The sequence below is a fragment of the Molothrus ater genome, chromosome 15 (assembly GCF_012460135.2).
Source record: "Molothrus ater isolate BHLD 08-10-18 breed brown headed cowbird chromosome 15, BPBGC_Mater_1.1, whole genome shotgun sequence".
Taxonomy (NCBI): Eukaryota; Metazoa; Chordata; class Aves; order Passeriformes; family Icteridae; genus Molothrus; species Molothrus ater.
In genome coordinates this window covers 11,121,222-11,137,574 of record NC_050492.2, presented here as the reverse complement: position 1 = coordinate 11,137,574, position 16,353 = coordinate 11,121,222, and the positions used below count along the sequence as shown (strand labels likewise).

General features: G+C 42.9%; 1 protein-coding gene across 3 annotated transcripts in view; it reads right to left on the bottom strand.

The window, feature by feature from the left end:
- Nucleotides 1-10,632: 10,632 nt before the first annotated feature.
- The window catches only part of CNOT6 (CCR4-NOT transcription complex subunit 6), a 32,641-nt gene continuing 26,920 nt past the window's right edge, over nt 10,633-16,353 (bottom strand). For all 3 annotated transcript variants that reach the window (XM_036391477.2, XM_036391475.2, XM_036391476.2), the window contains 2 exons: nt 15,383-15,585; nt 10,633-14,739 (listed from right to left, as the gene is read on the bottom strand). In XM_036391477.2, coding sequence (XP_036247370.1) covers nt 14,527-14,739; nt 15,383-15,585 — 416 coding nt within the window. In that variant the 3' untranslated portion in view covers nt 10,633-14,526. The remainder of the gene's footprint in view (nt 14,740-15,382; nt 15,586-16,353) is intronic.

Here is a 16,353-nt window from a genome sequence, read left to right as displayed (position 1 = left end):
GTTGTTGTTTCCATTCTGCATTCCACAGGGGCATTATTTTTAGTGCTGGGCTGATCCACAGCACATGGGCTGTGCCTTGCCATGCAAGCACCTTCTCACTCTTCCAGGTCACCAAAGGCCTTCACACCTCACCCCTCCAGCAGCTGCTGCCCAGGGCTGGCATTCCTTCTCAGCTGCCACAGTCCTGCAAGTCTCTACATCCCTGGAACCCATCACCTTTTGTCTCCAGAGCACAGAGGCACAGCAGCAGAGAGAGCTGCAGCCCAGGAGGCTGGGAGAAGCCTCCAACTCCTCTGATGTAGGACTGGGAGCAGGTTTGGGGGGCTGTGGTGATGGCAGGGCTGGGTTCAGAGCTGGGGCCATTTAAAAACACAGTGTTAGCTCCAGGAGCAGCCAGGTTTGGAGCAATGAAGCTTTGGAATGAACTGGCTCTTTCTGGAGAATACTTTAGTGAAAATTGAGATTCTACTCAAGCAACTGGGTTTTTCAAGAGGAGCCAAAGCTGCTGGGATGCAGCAAAGATGGGGGCAAAGAGACAAAGAGGCAAATTAGGGTCATAGAAGCAGCAAGGCAGGGAAGGGAGGAGGGAAATGTGGGGCTGGTGGTGCCAGTGAGTGAGCAGGGCAGCTCCCAGCAGGAGTGGCAGGGCCAGGAGCCTCAGGCTGAGGAATTCCAGCTGTGCAGTAGAAGCTGTGACAGGTAAGAAGAAAGCTGGTTTAACACAGGACAGAGGCAGCAGACAGGGAGGGTTGTTTCTATTCAGGTTCATTTAAATCCTGTCTTGAAAAGCACAGTCTTCACCTTCTTCACCATCAGCTTTGTTGGAAATGACTGTGTTGGTCCTTGTGAAATCATTGCACAATTAAATAGGCACCAGTTCCCTGGATAAGGCAGTTCTGCAGCTGTACAACATCACCCACCTGCTGCAGGTGTACTTTGGGCTGGTTCAGGGAGGGGATGGGGATTGGAGCAGCCTTGTCCCTCCCTGTCACAGCCTCTCTGCCCCCCAGCTGCTGAGGGAGCCTGCAGTCCTACCAAAGGAAAACAAATTGGATGCTATTGGCTGGGGTTATACAGCACTTTTCTCCCTGTTGTCCCCATGGATGCACACCTGGGCCATCAGAAAATGCTCCCCCTCCTTCTCTCTCTGCAGAACAGCCCCTGAGGAGTCACTGGTCAGGGTAAGCCTGCAGAAGTTGCTGCCTGTTCAGAAGTGCTTCCAGACAAGAAAGAAAACCTTATCTTGGAATTTAGGTCACAGAGAGAGATAAAAGCCGTGCTGCTTCCATGGCCAATCTCACGGCAGGCTCTGCATTTGAAGTCACTGGCAGAAAAATCTCATTTATTTGGATCATCAGAACTGCCAAAGGGATTTGGATTAATTTGAATGGGGAATTGGTATCCAAATCCCACCAGCAGCTTTCAGTCTCAGACTTCACATCCAGTTCACAGCAAACTGTGAGCATTCATGGCAATTTTGCTCGCATGATCATGCAGCCTCTTCCTGCTGCAAACCGTAAATGCATTTGGACACAGAAAATCATGACCAGAATTTACAAACCAGAGATGGCAAGGCAGAAAGAAAACTGTCCCACTCTTTCCTCAGATTCTTGTCTTTAAATGACAAAGATGCCCATCAGCTGAAACCAAAGGTGAGGAAGCAACAGCTCCGTGATCAGAGCTGTGCAGTGCAGGAGCTGCTCAGGAGCTCCTGCAGCACAGAGAGCCTCACCCACCCAGGAGGGGCCTTGCTGTGCCCACACAGACAGCCAGCAAGAGAGATGATGATAAACAAACTAAAATCTGAGCAGTGCAGAGTGATTACAGACAGGGACTGTAATGTGAGAGACAAGCAGGAGCAGACCGAAGGGCTGCACACAAACAGGGAGAGGATGGAGGGCTATGGGCAAGGTAAGCAAAATCAGTTCCTAAATAGGTCTTTAAAGTTAGGATTAAAGCAGATATTTTTGATTTCAGAAAAAAATCCAACTCTTAAAGCTCCAAGGAAAACTTAAGGCTCCCATCTTTAAAGGAGATCAGACCTGAGCCTGAGGCAAAACCCAAGGATGCCTCAGCTGCAAGCAGGGGCTTTGTGGGTGGTGCTTCAGGCTTTCCCCCTGCCTGAAGTGCCTGCATTTGGGCCTAATTGCTCATTAAAGGCATATTTTAATTAACTTTGAGCCTTCCTAAGTGGAGACTGCTTCATTTATCATGGTGCAGAATGAAGTTAAACTGCATTTAGTGACTAAGCAGGAATCCCTTAGCTTTGAATGAAACCTTGACTGAGCCATCAGCACTGTGATTAATGGCAAAGTGTTTTGTATTTTCCATTTGCAGCTGTAACCATGGGCAGAAGAGAGCTCTGAAGTGGTGGCTGAAAGTTTTACTGCTTGTGTTTGAAGAGACAGAACATTCAGGGCACAGCTCTCTGCCTTGCTCACCAGGGCCCACGTGTGTTTTTGTGGCTGGCATCACTTATATGGGCCACAGTTGACAGCAGGGATGACCCCTGAAGTGCCACATCATGGGCTTGTGGCCTTTCCCCATGCTCAGGGATTCTCAAGGATAATCCAATTTGCTTGACACGAGCTAGAGCTGATGCAAAATACATGTTGTGTAAATAGAGAGATATTGTTCCTGGTAATTGCAGCCTTCCTGGAATTAATGCTCCTGGAGGCAATGCTTCCTAGGGCTGTTGCAAAGAGCTGTAGAAAGACTGGGCATTTTTAGAATACCAGCTTGTTGCTCCATAAAGTTTGACCAAATGCCATTTAAATCAAAGGGAGCTTTAAGTGCTTTGGAATGGGCTTGTAATGGGGATAATGGGGTGCTGCATTCACAGATTTCTGATAGCAGCTGATGAGAAAAATAAAATTATAACTTTATTTATTTGTGTGTATTAGCATTGTAACAACCGTTTCTTGTCTTTGCTTTTAAATTAACCCAGCTGAAAGCCCCATCAGCCTGTTGTGAGCTTAGCAAAAACTGTGTGTAAACCACAAGGCTTTATCAGCCTGTGCCTCACACACCTGCAGGGGCTTTGTCCCTGAGGATCAGCAAATCCCTGCTGTGCAGAGCCGCTGGTCGGGCAGGGTGAGAGCAGAGGGAGCCAGCAGGGACACTGCCACATCTCATCTGCCAGCACAAGGTCACAGTTGCAAGTCAGCTGTGCTTAGCTGAATGTTTTGTTATTTTTTCCTGGATGGGGAGTACGTGGGAGAGAGAGAGCGTGGTTTGTACCAGATGTGCTGGGCTGCTCTCTAAACCCTCTGAAAGGAGCTTGTGGCCAGGTGGGTGCTGGTCTCTCCTCCCAGGTAACAAGTGGCAGGACCAGAGGAAATGGCCTCAAGCTGGGCCAGGAGAGGTTTAGGTTTCGTATTGGGAAAAATTTCTGGATGGGTTGTCAAGCCCTGGAACAGGCTGCCAAGGAAATGGTGGAATCACTGTCCCTAGAAGTGTTAAAAACTTGTAGGTGTGGCACTCAGGAGCATGGCTTAGCAGTGGGTTTGGCAGTGCTGTGCTGAAGTCAGTGATCTTAGAGGGCTTTTCCAACCTTAATTATTTTATGTTTTTATATTGTTCCAATTCACTCAATGAGCACTGGCTGAGCTCCACTAGCTCAGCTTCAGAACAGGGAGATGCCACATCTCAAATGTCCAGGCTCCAAAGAAATTACACAAGAAATACCAAATTTGCTCCAGATGTTCTTCACACTCCCCCTCAGGTCATGCTACAGAAGCACCAAAAACTGCTCAGAATAAATTGTGATGTTGAAGGGCTCACAAATGCCCTTCATGGCTGCTCAGCAGTGCCAGCCTCCCAGCAGCCCTGTGGAGCTGGGGGCTGTGGAAATGCAGAGTGGCCACCCCTGAATGCTGAGCCTAAAAACCATTCCAGCCTCATTAGAGGGATGAGCTGGGAGCTTCAGATGGAGCTTGGTTTGCACAAGGAGCAAAGGAACCTGCACATGGTCCTTGCTCACAGAGCCAGCTGTGCAAAACAGTAAAAAATAAAACTGTTTTTTAGGGGAAGCAAGCACAAGCACAGGCCTGATCATGCCTGGTTTTGGATCCAGAAACATCCCAGTCCTACTCCAGACCACAATTTAGGACAGATGGGGTCTAAGTGGCACTGGGGGTGACTGGCACTGTCTGCAGGTAAGGAGAGTTTGGTGGTACAAATATTGCAGGTGAGTTCCTGCTCCTGCCCAGAGGAGCTGATGGGGAGCAGCTCTCCCAGCAGAGCTGGGACTCTGCTGCTGCTTCCAGCCCGGCTCAGTCCCATCTCTCCCCAAAAACCTCACTGCACCTGCTCCCTCAGGCACTGCAAGCTGACATAAAGCACAGCCAGGCTCTGGTGACATTTGAGCTGCTCACTCAATGTCCAGCAATGTTCCTTCAGGTGTGCTGGGGTGTGAGGCACCCCCAGCCCTCCAGGGATGGTGACATCCCTGCCTCAGGTGCCAGATTCTGTGCTGACCCTCCAGGTGCCTCTGCTCAAAGCTGGTTTGCTGGAACAAGGGCACACAGACAGAAAACAACACCCTCCTTGCTGTGCAGGGTCAGCTCCTGGAATTAATTGCTGCAGGATGTCAACAAGATAAAATTCAGCAGGATCCAAGAGAGGATTAGACAGTCCTGTGATCAGGAACATTTGTGCAATGCTAACTGGGTCAAAGAAATACAAGAGAAATTAAATGTTGTGCTTCCCTGAAGGGCTGAGCTGGTACCAGCTGGGTTTAGAACAGATTCCTCCCCACCTCCCTTTCCCAGGCTTTTTATAGCAACAAGCAAATAGCAGGATCTATTGCAAAGTATCTTCTCTTCCCTGGAAGAATAAAGCACTGCCTGCTCTAGGAAGTTCTTGAGACCAAAGTGACAACTGATCCTTGCTGCAGCACCCAGCAAAACCCTCCCCTTGTCATTTTAGAGGCAGAAAATGAAAGTTTCCTTTCTCTGCTGCCTCTAAGCTTCAGATCAACAATTTCTCAAGAAGGGAATGAACCACACAATGAACTGGCTGCAGATGAGCTGCTTGTGTCTCCACTCTGAAAATCTTCTAAGCATAATTAACTAAATTAATTATATAACTGTACAATAGTGCTAACCAGGAAAACATGTGGGGTAAATAGCTGGATCCAGAAGCCAACAGTGGGATTATAGAGACGTGTTAGGGAGATAATGGGAGTGGTGGTTTCCACCACCAAAGAGAGCCAAACAGGTTAGGTCTTGCAACAAGGAAAAGAGGAGCAAAATCCTCAGGATTTTGGAATAGAGCTCACTCTCCAGGTTGGCAGATACTGCACCAGTGCTCCAAGGTGGGACTTGCCATGGGGGTGGAAGGTGGAGGCTGGGGTGCCCAGTATAACCTTTTCCTAGGCTTTATTTTTCAGTAGAAAGATGCTGACAAACATCCATAATCCCTGCACATTTTTCTGACATGTAGGAGTGCTCCTGGCACAATTGGCCAGCAGGCACAAGGCACTGCATGTGACAGCAAGGGCAGTGCAGCTGCTCTGAGCGCATCAGTTCACTTCACTTCATTAAACTGCACTGTCTTCAACAACAGCATTCTGAGAGAAGAGTCTCTCTGAGGCTAATGCTGGCAACAGAAAATTACCAGGTGATCTCAGACAGGCAGCAGGAATCTTTGGATTCTGTGCCCAAAGATGAAGCCTCCTTCCTATGGTGCGTTGCAAAGGATACAAGCTAGAAAGAAAAGCATTTAAACATCACCACATTAGGCTTGGCAAAATTTGTGATGCCCATTGTATTCCACATTTGCATAGTATCATAGAATGGTTTGGACCTTAAAGATCATCTCATTCCAGCCTCCTGCCATGGGTGGGGACATCTCCCATTAGACCCAGTTTCTCCAAGCCACACCCAGCCTGACCTTGAATATTTCCAGGGATGGAGCAGCCACAGCTTCTCTGGGAATCTTTGCAGGGCCTCACAAGGAAGAACTTCCCAATACCCAATATAACCCTGTCCTCTGTCAGTTTGAAGCCACTCATTTTTGTATTTACTGCCCAAAATTGACAAAGAAACAAATCCTCACCCAACCACCTCACCACATTTTGTTGTATCTAATACTAATTCTAGCAATTTAATTTCAAAAGGAAATTAAAAAATATTTTTATCATTTCCCTTTTCCCTGTTTTTCCAGAAATAGCAATGGCCTGACTCACTTTGTCAGACTCTGAGACCTGTGGGGGCTGTGAGGCCCCAGCTATCAAACCAAACATTGTAATTAGCCTTTACTAGAATTCTTTCCTTTCTCATCAGCAGTATCAAGCACCACATTTACACAGTCGTTTGTCACACATAATTGGGTTTGTTTTTTTTTTAGAGAAGTGGTTTTTGCACATCCTGATCCAAACAAGCTCCCAAGGTCTCTCAGCTCCATTGTACCTCAACAGACAAGACAGACTCGTGGATCTTTATGGATCAGAACATTTGCAGATGTATTTAAGAAGTCCTTGCTCTCAGAACCTTGTACAGAGTGTTCCAGGCCAGCAGTACAGTACCTTTAAAATCACTATGAAAACAAAGCACTGCACCACAGGCATTCCTTGTCCTGGGGACAGGAGGGAACCAACCCTCCTGACAGACTGAAGGCACATTGCTCATCCTGCCTTGGAGAGGGGCTCCAGCAGGACAAGGCCATGGCTCTGTACCCTCCTCAGACCATCTGATCTGCACAGAAATGAATCTTTCTGCTCGATGCAGAGAAGTTTTACCCTTGCTGAAGTCCCTCAGCTCATGGGATGAGCTTCTCACCTGCAGGACAAGAGGGAGCAGAACCAACCCCAGAGCCCAAGCTGGGGACTGCAGGTGTGACCTGCTCCACCACCCAGACACCCAGGAGCTTCAGTCAGCTGCTGGCTTTTGGAATTATTTCTGCTTTCTGTAGGATGGAAATTACTCCTACTTAGGGGAAAAAGATTACCCACACATATAAGAAAAAATAATTATACAGAAACAGATTTTTCAGAGCAAGCAAAGAATCACAGAGGTAAAAGAGGAACATGTATTGCAGTTCCAGGTGGTTCCTTCTCTTTCTTCATTTCACCAGTTCCTACAGGACATGAGTACATGGACAATGTAAGGGAAAGGCTGGCTGACTCCTGAGGCTGATGGAACAAGTTGAAACTGCAGTTTTCACACTAGCAAATTGAAAGCCTAATTAAATTGTACAGCCATGCCAGAGACTTGGCACTGGACCCAGCAAAAATGCAAACTCAGTTCAGTGGGATGTGAATCCTGTGCGGGGTGCCACAGGTCAGACACTGCCCTGGTGCCTGCAGGGCTTTGGGAGTGAGGACAGGTCTCAGGGAAGAAAGGCTGTTCCACATGCACACGTGGGAACTTCATTTTCTGTGCTCCTGATTGTGTTTTCCCAGTGAAAGCCCAGTGGAGTCAATGGAAAGTTTCCTGTTGGCTGTTTTGGGCCAAGACCCAGATTTCTACCTTTTGTTCATCTCCCTCCTCCCTCACTGGTCTGTGTGTAAGTGATTCCACTTGAGGGAGAAAATGCTAGACAGGGTAATCCCAATCCTTCCTGTAGTCTACCACCTCAATTTACACCAGAAATACTCCTAGCTTACTCCCTGCAAGCATTAGCAGGCATAGCCCCCACTTCCACAGGGGTACAGCCTCTCAGAGAACAGCTAAGGCACTGAAAACCTTCAGCTGCCTCACACACCAGCTAAAAACACTGCAAAGGACATGACAATACATAAATTTGTGAAGCCAGAAGCTGAAAATCAAAGAGCAGTTGAAGGAAAAAAAGTATGTTTGACTTGATCTTGTCTCCCTGGGCAGTGCATGTGGAGTTTCACTGGGTGTTGCTGTTGTTCTTCACTGGAAATCTGGCCAGCCATTAACCAGCACTGCCAAGCCCACCTTGTCCCCAGGTGCCACAGCTAAACATCCTTTAAATCCCTCCAGGGATGGCCACTCCATCACTTCTCTGGGAAGCCTGTTCCAATGCTTAACAACCCTTTGCATGAATACATTTCTAGAGAAATCTAATACCCAATGTAAACTTTTCCTGACTGACCATTTCCTCTTGTTCTGTTGCTGCTTGCCTGGGAGAAGAGACCAACCCCTAAGGGGCTGCAGCCTCCTTCCAGAGAGCTCTGGAGTGGATGAGGTTCCCCCTGAAGCTCAGTTTTCAGAGTCAGGCAAATATTCACCATCTGCACTGGTCTCCTTTGCACTGTAATTCATCCTTCTGAGCCTGCAGCAGCTGCTCCATGGCTGGCAGCACACACACCCCATGACACAGGTGAGTGCACAGGTGTGGCAAGGACTTGGTTCCCAGCACCCCAGCACCATGCTGGCCATGAAGCACTCTCACAAACCACTGGAGCCTGGCATGTTCCCAGAGACCAGAAAACTGCAGACAAAACTTAAAACTCTATTAAAAAAAAAAAAAAAAGTGTAGCCTCATCAAGTGACCTCTGTGTTACTTAAATCTCTGTGGTCACTAAAACCCAGAAGGAGGGTATGTATGTTTTTATTTTCTGTAGTGTGTACTTTTTTACAATAAATACCTAGCATTTTTAAATAAATCAGTGCTGTCCACTGATACACTAGGAAGATTTAACCAAAATGTACTGTCTTATCTTTTAAAAACTGATAAACTGTGAGAACACTAGGCTTATTTTGGAATAAGAAAATATTCAACTGTACCAAAGTTCCCTATAGATAACTTAATTAGATTTACTGCTTTCCATACAGAGTAAGGGAACATATACAGAGTAAACCATTACTGCCTTTGGGTTAGGAAAGGAGGATGGAAAGCAAGGAAAGAACCAGAACACACCTTTAGTGAACTATGGCTTCTCCCAAGAGGTCACTTCATGTACCTGGCTGAGTCTTGTCCTTTCCACTTAACTTTTTCTTTTTGGGCTCAATTCCACAGGTTTTAAGGTTCCTCTGCCTCACCAGTGCCAGTAGAAAAGACAAGCCACACTGTCAACTGCCTTGATTTAGGAGATTCTCACCCTAGAAGGCCCAAATCCTACTTTTTCTATTACTAAACAGCCAGTGGATATGGGGTATGAAGGGCCAATAACCAGAGTCTGTCCAGAGAGGTTGTGTAGTCAATTCTATTAAATTAGCTCGAGCTATTTTACTGCAAGTTTAGCAAAGACAAGATTTCTTTGACCTGGCTGATGACAGGACACAGGCTCAGCTCAGTCCTTTGCCTTTGAGGGAGAGGTGCTGTTTTCTCCCCACGTTCTCTGAAGAGGACACTGGCCTCTCTGTTAGCTTTGGCAGTTTCCTACAAACAGCTCTCCCCATACTTACATGTCAGGTTTGCAGATTCTATTTAGGAGCTTGTAAACTCCAGTCTGGAACCATGCAACAACTGCACTCATCTGAAAACATAACCTTAAGTAGATTGATTAATGCAACAAGGGAAGGCCCTACTGAATAATTTTGTCACCAAGGACCAAGTAGGTCCCTTTCATTCCCATCCTGACAGCTGGATTAATAAAACCAGTATTAGTTGGTATGGAAGTTACCAAACCAGCTGTTACCACTAGAAAAGGTTCATCCCTGGGCCTGAATTCCCCCAAATATTCTTCAGAATAATTCTACAAGCCACACTTTGTGCACGCACTGAAGTAGGTTCAGGCTGTGTGCAGCTCAAGTCTGTGTTTCCCACACCATCTAGTGGCAATCCTGCAAATGTGTTGGGAATTAACATCTCACCCAAGACACAAAACCAAGGAGAAATCACAGCTAGGCCTGCAAGGGACCCATCACACTGCTGGGGACCTACAGCTGCTTTGAGAGCACATTTTAAACCTACAAACAAGCTGAACATTGTGGGACCTGTGGTATTTATGGGAACACTGAACTAGATCATTTATTTCATAGCAAATCAGCACCAACATACAGAACAGGGGCTCTGAGGAGGGCAGTGGTGCCAGTAGAGGTATTGGGTGCCTCAGTGTTCCACACACACACAAGTGTGCTCAGGTGTCTGATCTTTCCTGCTGCCAGTGATCACAGTGGCATCACATCACACCAAAAGTGGTGAGGCTGTTACAGACACTGAGACAGCAGCGTCACCCGCAGAGAAAGAACAGGGTATGAAAATACACCAAGGACAAGAGTTTGCTGCATCTCATTCCTGAAAAAGAAGTTGAAAAAGTCTTCACTTTGTTTCCCTCCCACAGTAAACTGAGTATTTGAATCCCTTCCTGCTGTCAGACCCCAAGTCTGCTTTGTGCTTCTGGAGCAGTAAGAGGAAGGAAGGAGCGGGGTCTACAGGACTGAGACAAAAACTCCACAGCACAGCTGATCCTACAGACTGACCTGGAAGGTCAGAGGGTGGCCAGCTATGAACACAAGGAGTTGAGCTCTGAGTAGGTTTGGACAGGGTTCTCCACAAGCTCTGGAGGCACTTCTGATCATGCCTTCACTTTGCAATCCAAACCCAAGTGAGCAGAGCAGATTTCTGGTGTGCAGATCAGGAAGCACAGCAAGGTCCTTCTGGGATTAACAAGAACCTTATGCTTCCATTATACCCTTCACACACTTCACTCACTTTGGCTGTAACTCTTGAGGAAGACCCTTACTAATCAAGTTAAAATATGAATTAGACTTCAAGAAGGTTTGAAACAGATACTGGATTTATTGGTCAGCTATGAGTAGGAAAATACATTGGTAAAGAAAAAGAAGACCCTGTATATAAATATAATACTAACTAGTTAAAATTTGACCAAGAAGAAAGTTCCACTGAAGAGAACAGTAAAAGCCCTTGTTTACCATCAGACCATATTCAGTTTCCCATTTATCTTATTGAAGAGCTGCCTATAGACAAATGCAACATTCTTTGAGCTTAGTGCAGATAATGTGCTGGTTTTTGTTACATGAATGGTAAACAAGAGTTAGTCCAGTGCATTACACATTATACAGAAGTACTGTGAATAAAGACTAAGATATTCTATTTTAGACACTACTTAAACATACCAAGACACTTAAGTGTTACAAATTTATGCAACCAAAAGAAAAGAATAGCAGTTAACATACTAAAAAATACTGTGTCCGGCTGGATGAGAAAGGCTTTGCTACTGAAGCGGTTAACTGAACATTTCAAAGTTTTACAGTGTAATTAGTTTTCTTTTTCCCCCTCCCCCATAATGGTGTTGCAATTATTTTGTCTTTCATGCAGGTTTTGCATGGTTGAAAAAGCAAAGCATAAGCTATTTTCTAAGCCTGCTATTAAAAAAAAACAAAAACAACCTTGAGAGATTTGCTGAAGTTACATCAAAGATGCATACAATGTTCTTAAAATCAGTTGAGTCCAATGCTAGCCAAATTTATCTTTAATTTAAAGCTGCTAAAAGGACAAAATAATTACAACACACACCAATTTATATGTTCTTTCCCCCCTACTTGTGTTATGTTAAAAGCAGTAACTTGTGGTATTAGTCTTGTACTCTAAACAATTGTTTTAGTTAAGGGTGTAGTTCAATTTACACTTTGACACCCAGAACTCCTGGTAAATGTAAATAAAACTAGACAAGATATGGCAGAGTGTATTTTAAGTGGAAAAAAGCCTGGTCTTACCTAAATAAATCCTTTCAACCCCAAGGATGTTCTGTGACTTTTGCTGTATGTGCTTTTACAACAAGAACACTGAAGGTACATTATGGCAACACCCAAAACCACCTTGAATAAAAATATTGCAAATAACCATTTCGTGTTAAAAACTATGAAGCAAACATTTTGATTTTGTGAAGACACGGTTTATTGCCTTATTCTATGTTATAGCTGGAAATTGAGACTTTAGAGTTAGATTTGTTTGACACAAGAATGTATTTTCTTTGAGAGATTGTTTGACAAAGTTTATCTCAGCTCTGTTTTGGTGCCATCTGGTGTTTCCCTATTTTCAAAACATTTCTCCTTCCTTCCTTCAGCCCCTGAGTCACAGCTGTTGTCCAGTTAAAACCCAGTGAAGTCAAAGGAGTGTCTTCAATGGATTCAGAGGGTTTTCAATCAGGACCTGATGGACTACTATAAAAGCTGGAGGAAATGGTTATTCAAATGGACCCTTAGACCATAAGGTGACTAAGCAGGAACAGTTGTGTCTCCAAAAGCACAAGGGGCCATATTTTCACATGCTGTCATAAATTCAAATATTTTTTAAGACTAAGCAATAGAGGAGAACACATACTGGATAAAGCTCAAACCTTTAGAATCTAACAAGTGCACTCAAGCTCCAGCATCTATTAAAGTAAATTATCCCCCTCTAAAAAAATACAAAATGAGTAAGTGCTTCCCTTCCCCTTCCGTAAAGCTTTCTGGACTTCTTACACAATCCAGATATCAGAAAAGAAAAATAGTTTGCTTAGTCTGACAAGCTAAATTGGCTCATCATTACTGGAAATTGTCATGATGTACATTACCAAGACATCATTAAGGAAACATGAGTAAAACACCTTTTATTCACACTTTACAAAAAAACCCCAAAAAACAAACAGAAAAAAAATAACACTACGCATTAAATCTACTACAGCAATACTACCAGCATTTCAATGTACTGATTATAAACTGGACATGTTTGGTGTTTTTACAACTAAAACCAAAACAAGATAACCCCAAGAGATCAGGTCCCAGACAAGGATTCAAGATCAAAATTTCTCGTATTGAAATTTTAAAATGTACATTTTACACATCCGAACTGTTTGCAATTTTTCTTTGAGCTTAAAACAGAACGGTTTGAGCACATTTGTGTGCTGATACTTTTCAATAAAATTTTGAATCATTATTACCAATCAATTCTCTTATATATAAAAAATTCACAATATTTAGAAAGTTTTCTCTTAATGCTCAGTGTCCTTTTGCTTCCCTGCCCGCAGCTGAAACAAAAGCTGTTTAAGACCAAGCTCTATCTCCATTATTAATTTTTTTTTTACATTTATTATTCAAGTTGTATTAGTTTAAGGAGATGATGAATTCTCCCTTTTAGGATACAAATAGACAAGTTAAATTTGTAAGCTGTTATATACTTGGCTTCATGACACAAATGGCACTGAGGGTACACTATAACTTCGGTCTTGCTTGACACTTTAAAATAAGACTTGGTCACTTTAAAATATGATCTGAAGAATTGTCTTTGGGACCTGTATTGAAGATGCATTTATTTTACACTGCTTCATTAATAGAAAATGTAGGGCTAGGATTTTATCTTCAAGGAATTATACTTTCAGAAACTGAGGAACACACAAACGAAAGAGAATCCACATGATAGTAACTCTTAGTGGGAAAAACGGCACTGTGCAATGACACTGAAAGAAGCAGTGCATGGGCATTAGAAGCTAGAAACTGTGTACCCATAACCTGAACATGTTCCAAAGTGTGATATTCAATGCTTCACAAAGGAAAAAAGATGCCACAGCTTATACAAAAGTATCTTCATAAAATTTTCACAAATGTTAACATTATTTAAAAAAATAAAAGAGGATGCACAGGATCTCTCTGCATGCACAGGCAGTGCTAGTTGAGAACAAATTTAAGCTAGTTGAGAACAAATTTAAGCAGGCACAGTGGAGATAGGACAAATATTTAAAACAGAAATGAAGAAGCTGTACACAAGTATCCTAGATTTTACTTCAAAAGTCAGAGATGAAAAAAATGTCTGACTGTGTACACATCAGCAATAACTTTCAATCCATTCAGGTCTACTTATATTCACTGCTCAGCTTATCTGTTCTGTGAGAACTCTATGCCTCTTTCTTTTTTTTATCAGAAATAGAATGTATTTCGTTATCTCTGTAAGACATTAATATTTTATAGGTTTGGATTTTGAAAGCAATGTTCTCAATTGAACATAAAAAGTAGTATAAAAGGGCTAACGAAACCCTAACAGTGCAAATCATTAGCAGAGAAAACCTGTGACAACCTCTTTTACACGCTGGCCTTTATAACACATGAAAACAGATAAAAATTTAGCCTTAGTTTACAATACAATCATTTTCCAAATCTGATTTTTCTTTTTTTTTTTTAAAGTACAAAATCTCATAAATCAGGTTTTCTGTTGTTCATATACAATCAATAAAGGCTAAATTCAAATTCTATATTTTACAAACAAGTCTGAAAAAGGAGGGAGTGAAGTACGGAGAATGTTCTGTGGATGTTCCTACTGGCCTCAAAAAAGTAGTGCTACAGATAACTGTGCAAAGAGAATACACTGTATAACAATTCCCTATTTCAAGGCATGAAAATGTCACGTTGGAGAAAAGAAACAGGAAGGTTAATTGCAATGTATTAAAGAAAGGTGCAAATGCACCAATCGCTGTGGAACAGTATACAAAGTATATTGGGCTCAGAATTGTGTCTGTTGATAGCACCTGGCTTTTACTATGTCTTTAGCAAATAATTAGATTTAAGATTAAGATTATTAAGAAAAAAAATCCCTGTTGGCCATACCTCACTCCTCTATATTCAGATTTTACAATTGTACAAGTTAGATTGAGGTTGCCCTCTAAAATGTATTTGACTACCTCCTGCCAGGGAGATGGATTCCATTTACAGGAGGCAGGAAAGGCAGCAAAAGCTCCAGTTGTGCAAAAAGTGAGAAGTGGTCAGAAGGGATGAGTGGATGTGGACAACCACTTATATTGTTCTCTATTAACCAATGATGATCCAAAGGTCCAAGAATGCCAAGTATGTTTAGCTGAGGTTTAGAGTAGAAGATGTAATCAATAATACCCTAAAACAAGAAGGGAAAAAAAGATTATTGTTAGTATTTATTCTTGTCTTAAGTTATTATTCCAAACAAGAGGTGAGCTCAGAAATATCCCATTCCTTCTCTATAGCACATCACAATTTAGGAGATTTCTTCTTCCTATATCCAGTGGGATGCTCAATATAGATTAGGAAAACAAAAGAAAAGGCCACCCTTTATCACTTCTGCTATGCTTTTGTGGGTTTCAATTTCCAATCTCCCAGAGAGCTTCAAATCACATTTCACTGATCTTTAAGAGGAAAAAAAAACAATCTCTGTTTCCCCAACAGAGAGCTCAGACTTTTCCAGAAGCAACATGGATTATTTCCTTGCACTTGACAGCTTAAGTGCCCCTGTCATTTAGCTTGGAGTATCAAAACACAAACTCCTTCTGTTTACAGGGATGGTTAAGAGCACCCCAACTCTTGCAAAGCTGTTGCAAGTTATTAAAAAGAATAAGAAGGCTTCTAGGAGACTGAAGTGTTGGGCATTCTAGTTTGCTATGTTTTAAGTATAAACTTGGTGAACTTAGCTACACAGATTAACTCATACAACAACTTCATAGAGCAAATCACATTAGTTACACTTGAAAATGGAAAACCTTTCCAAAATATTAGCAAGTCCTTACCTTGAAGTCAAATGTGTAATTTGTATAAGGCATTAGACCATTCTCATAGGCACTCTTCAACTTGAAACCATGCGTAATTCTTCCATTTGTTGTCCCATTTTTTCCATTACAGCTGAAGTTAGTAAGACTTTCATTGTATCTCAGTTCCTTAAAATCTTTGTGGTTTGTTTCCACTCCACCAGTGCTCAAGTACTCAACAACACCTGTGAGGAGACACATTACAAACAAGAAGGTATTAACAAACATTCAGCAAATAAGTGTAGGTACTTCAAGTCAGACATCCAGCTTTAGGCTTTATGTAACCAAAACCTTAACAACACACAGTACAATCAACAGCAGTTCTTTTAAAATACTGCAGGGCAAAGTGTATCAAAAGCAAGTATCACCTAGAACAAAGTGACACACTTTGATTAGGAAAAAAGAGAAGATTAATAAGGCATAGACTGGGAAGGGAAGATGAAAAAAATCAGAAGTAAAATTCTATCAATGCTAGTTATTGGCTGCCTCTTCTTGTTTTTATGCTCATGTCCTGCTGTTTAATGCTCTTCAGCTAAAGTGTTTCAAAAAAGCCAACTTCTGAAACACTACTTTAAAAGAAGTTAACTTTAAAGAGTCTGCAAAGCCAAATTGATTAGATTTGTGTCACAGAAAACGATGGTTGTGCCTCAATTTCAGAATAGCTGTGTTAAAGTTCTGGTAAAAGAAGCAGTAAAGTTGTTTTGAAGACAACCAGACATGTGAACTGGTCATTGCAATCACCATTAGTGATACTGGCCTCCCTTGGATCAAAAAGAATCCCATTTCCATTACTGCTGAGCAATAACTGCTCCTTAAAGCCCTAATAGCTGTTAAGAGCTGCCAAGATGAAGCCAGAAGGAAGGGGACCAGGAATGGAGATGAAGGATGGTTCCTGAGTACAGCACTTCAGCTGGGTACCTGAGCAAGTAAGGTGGCAGTCACTGAATGTGTTC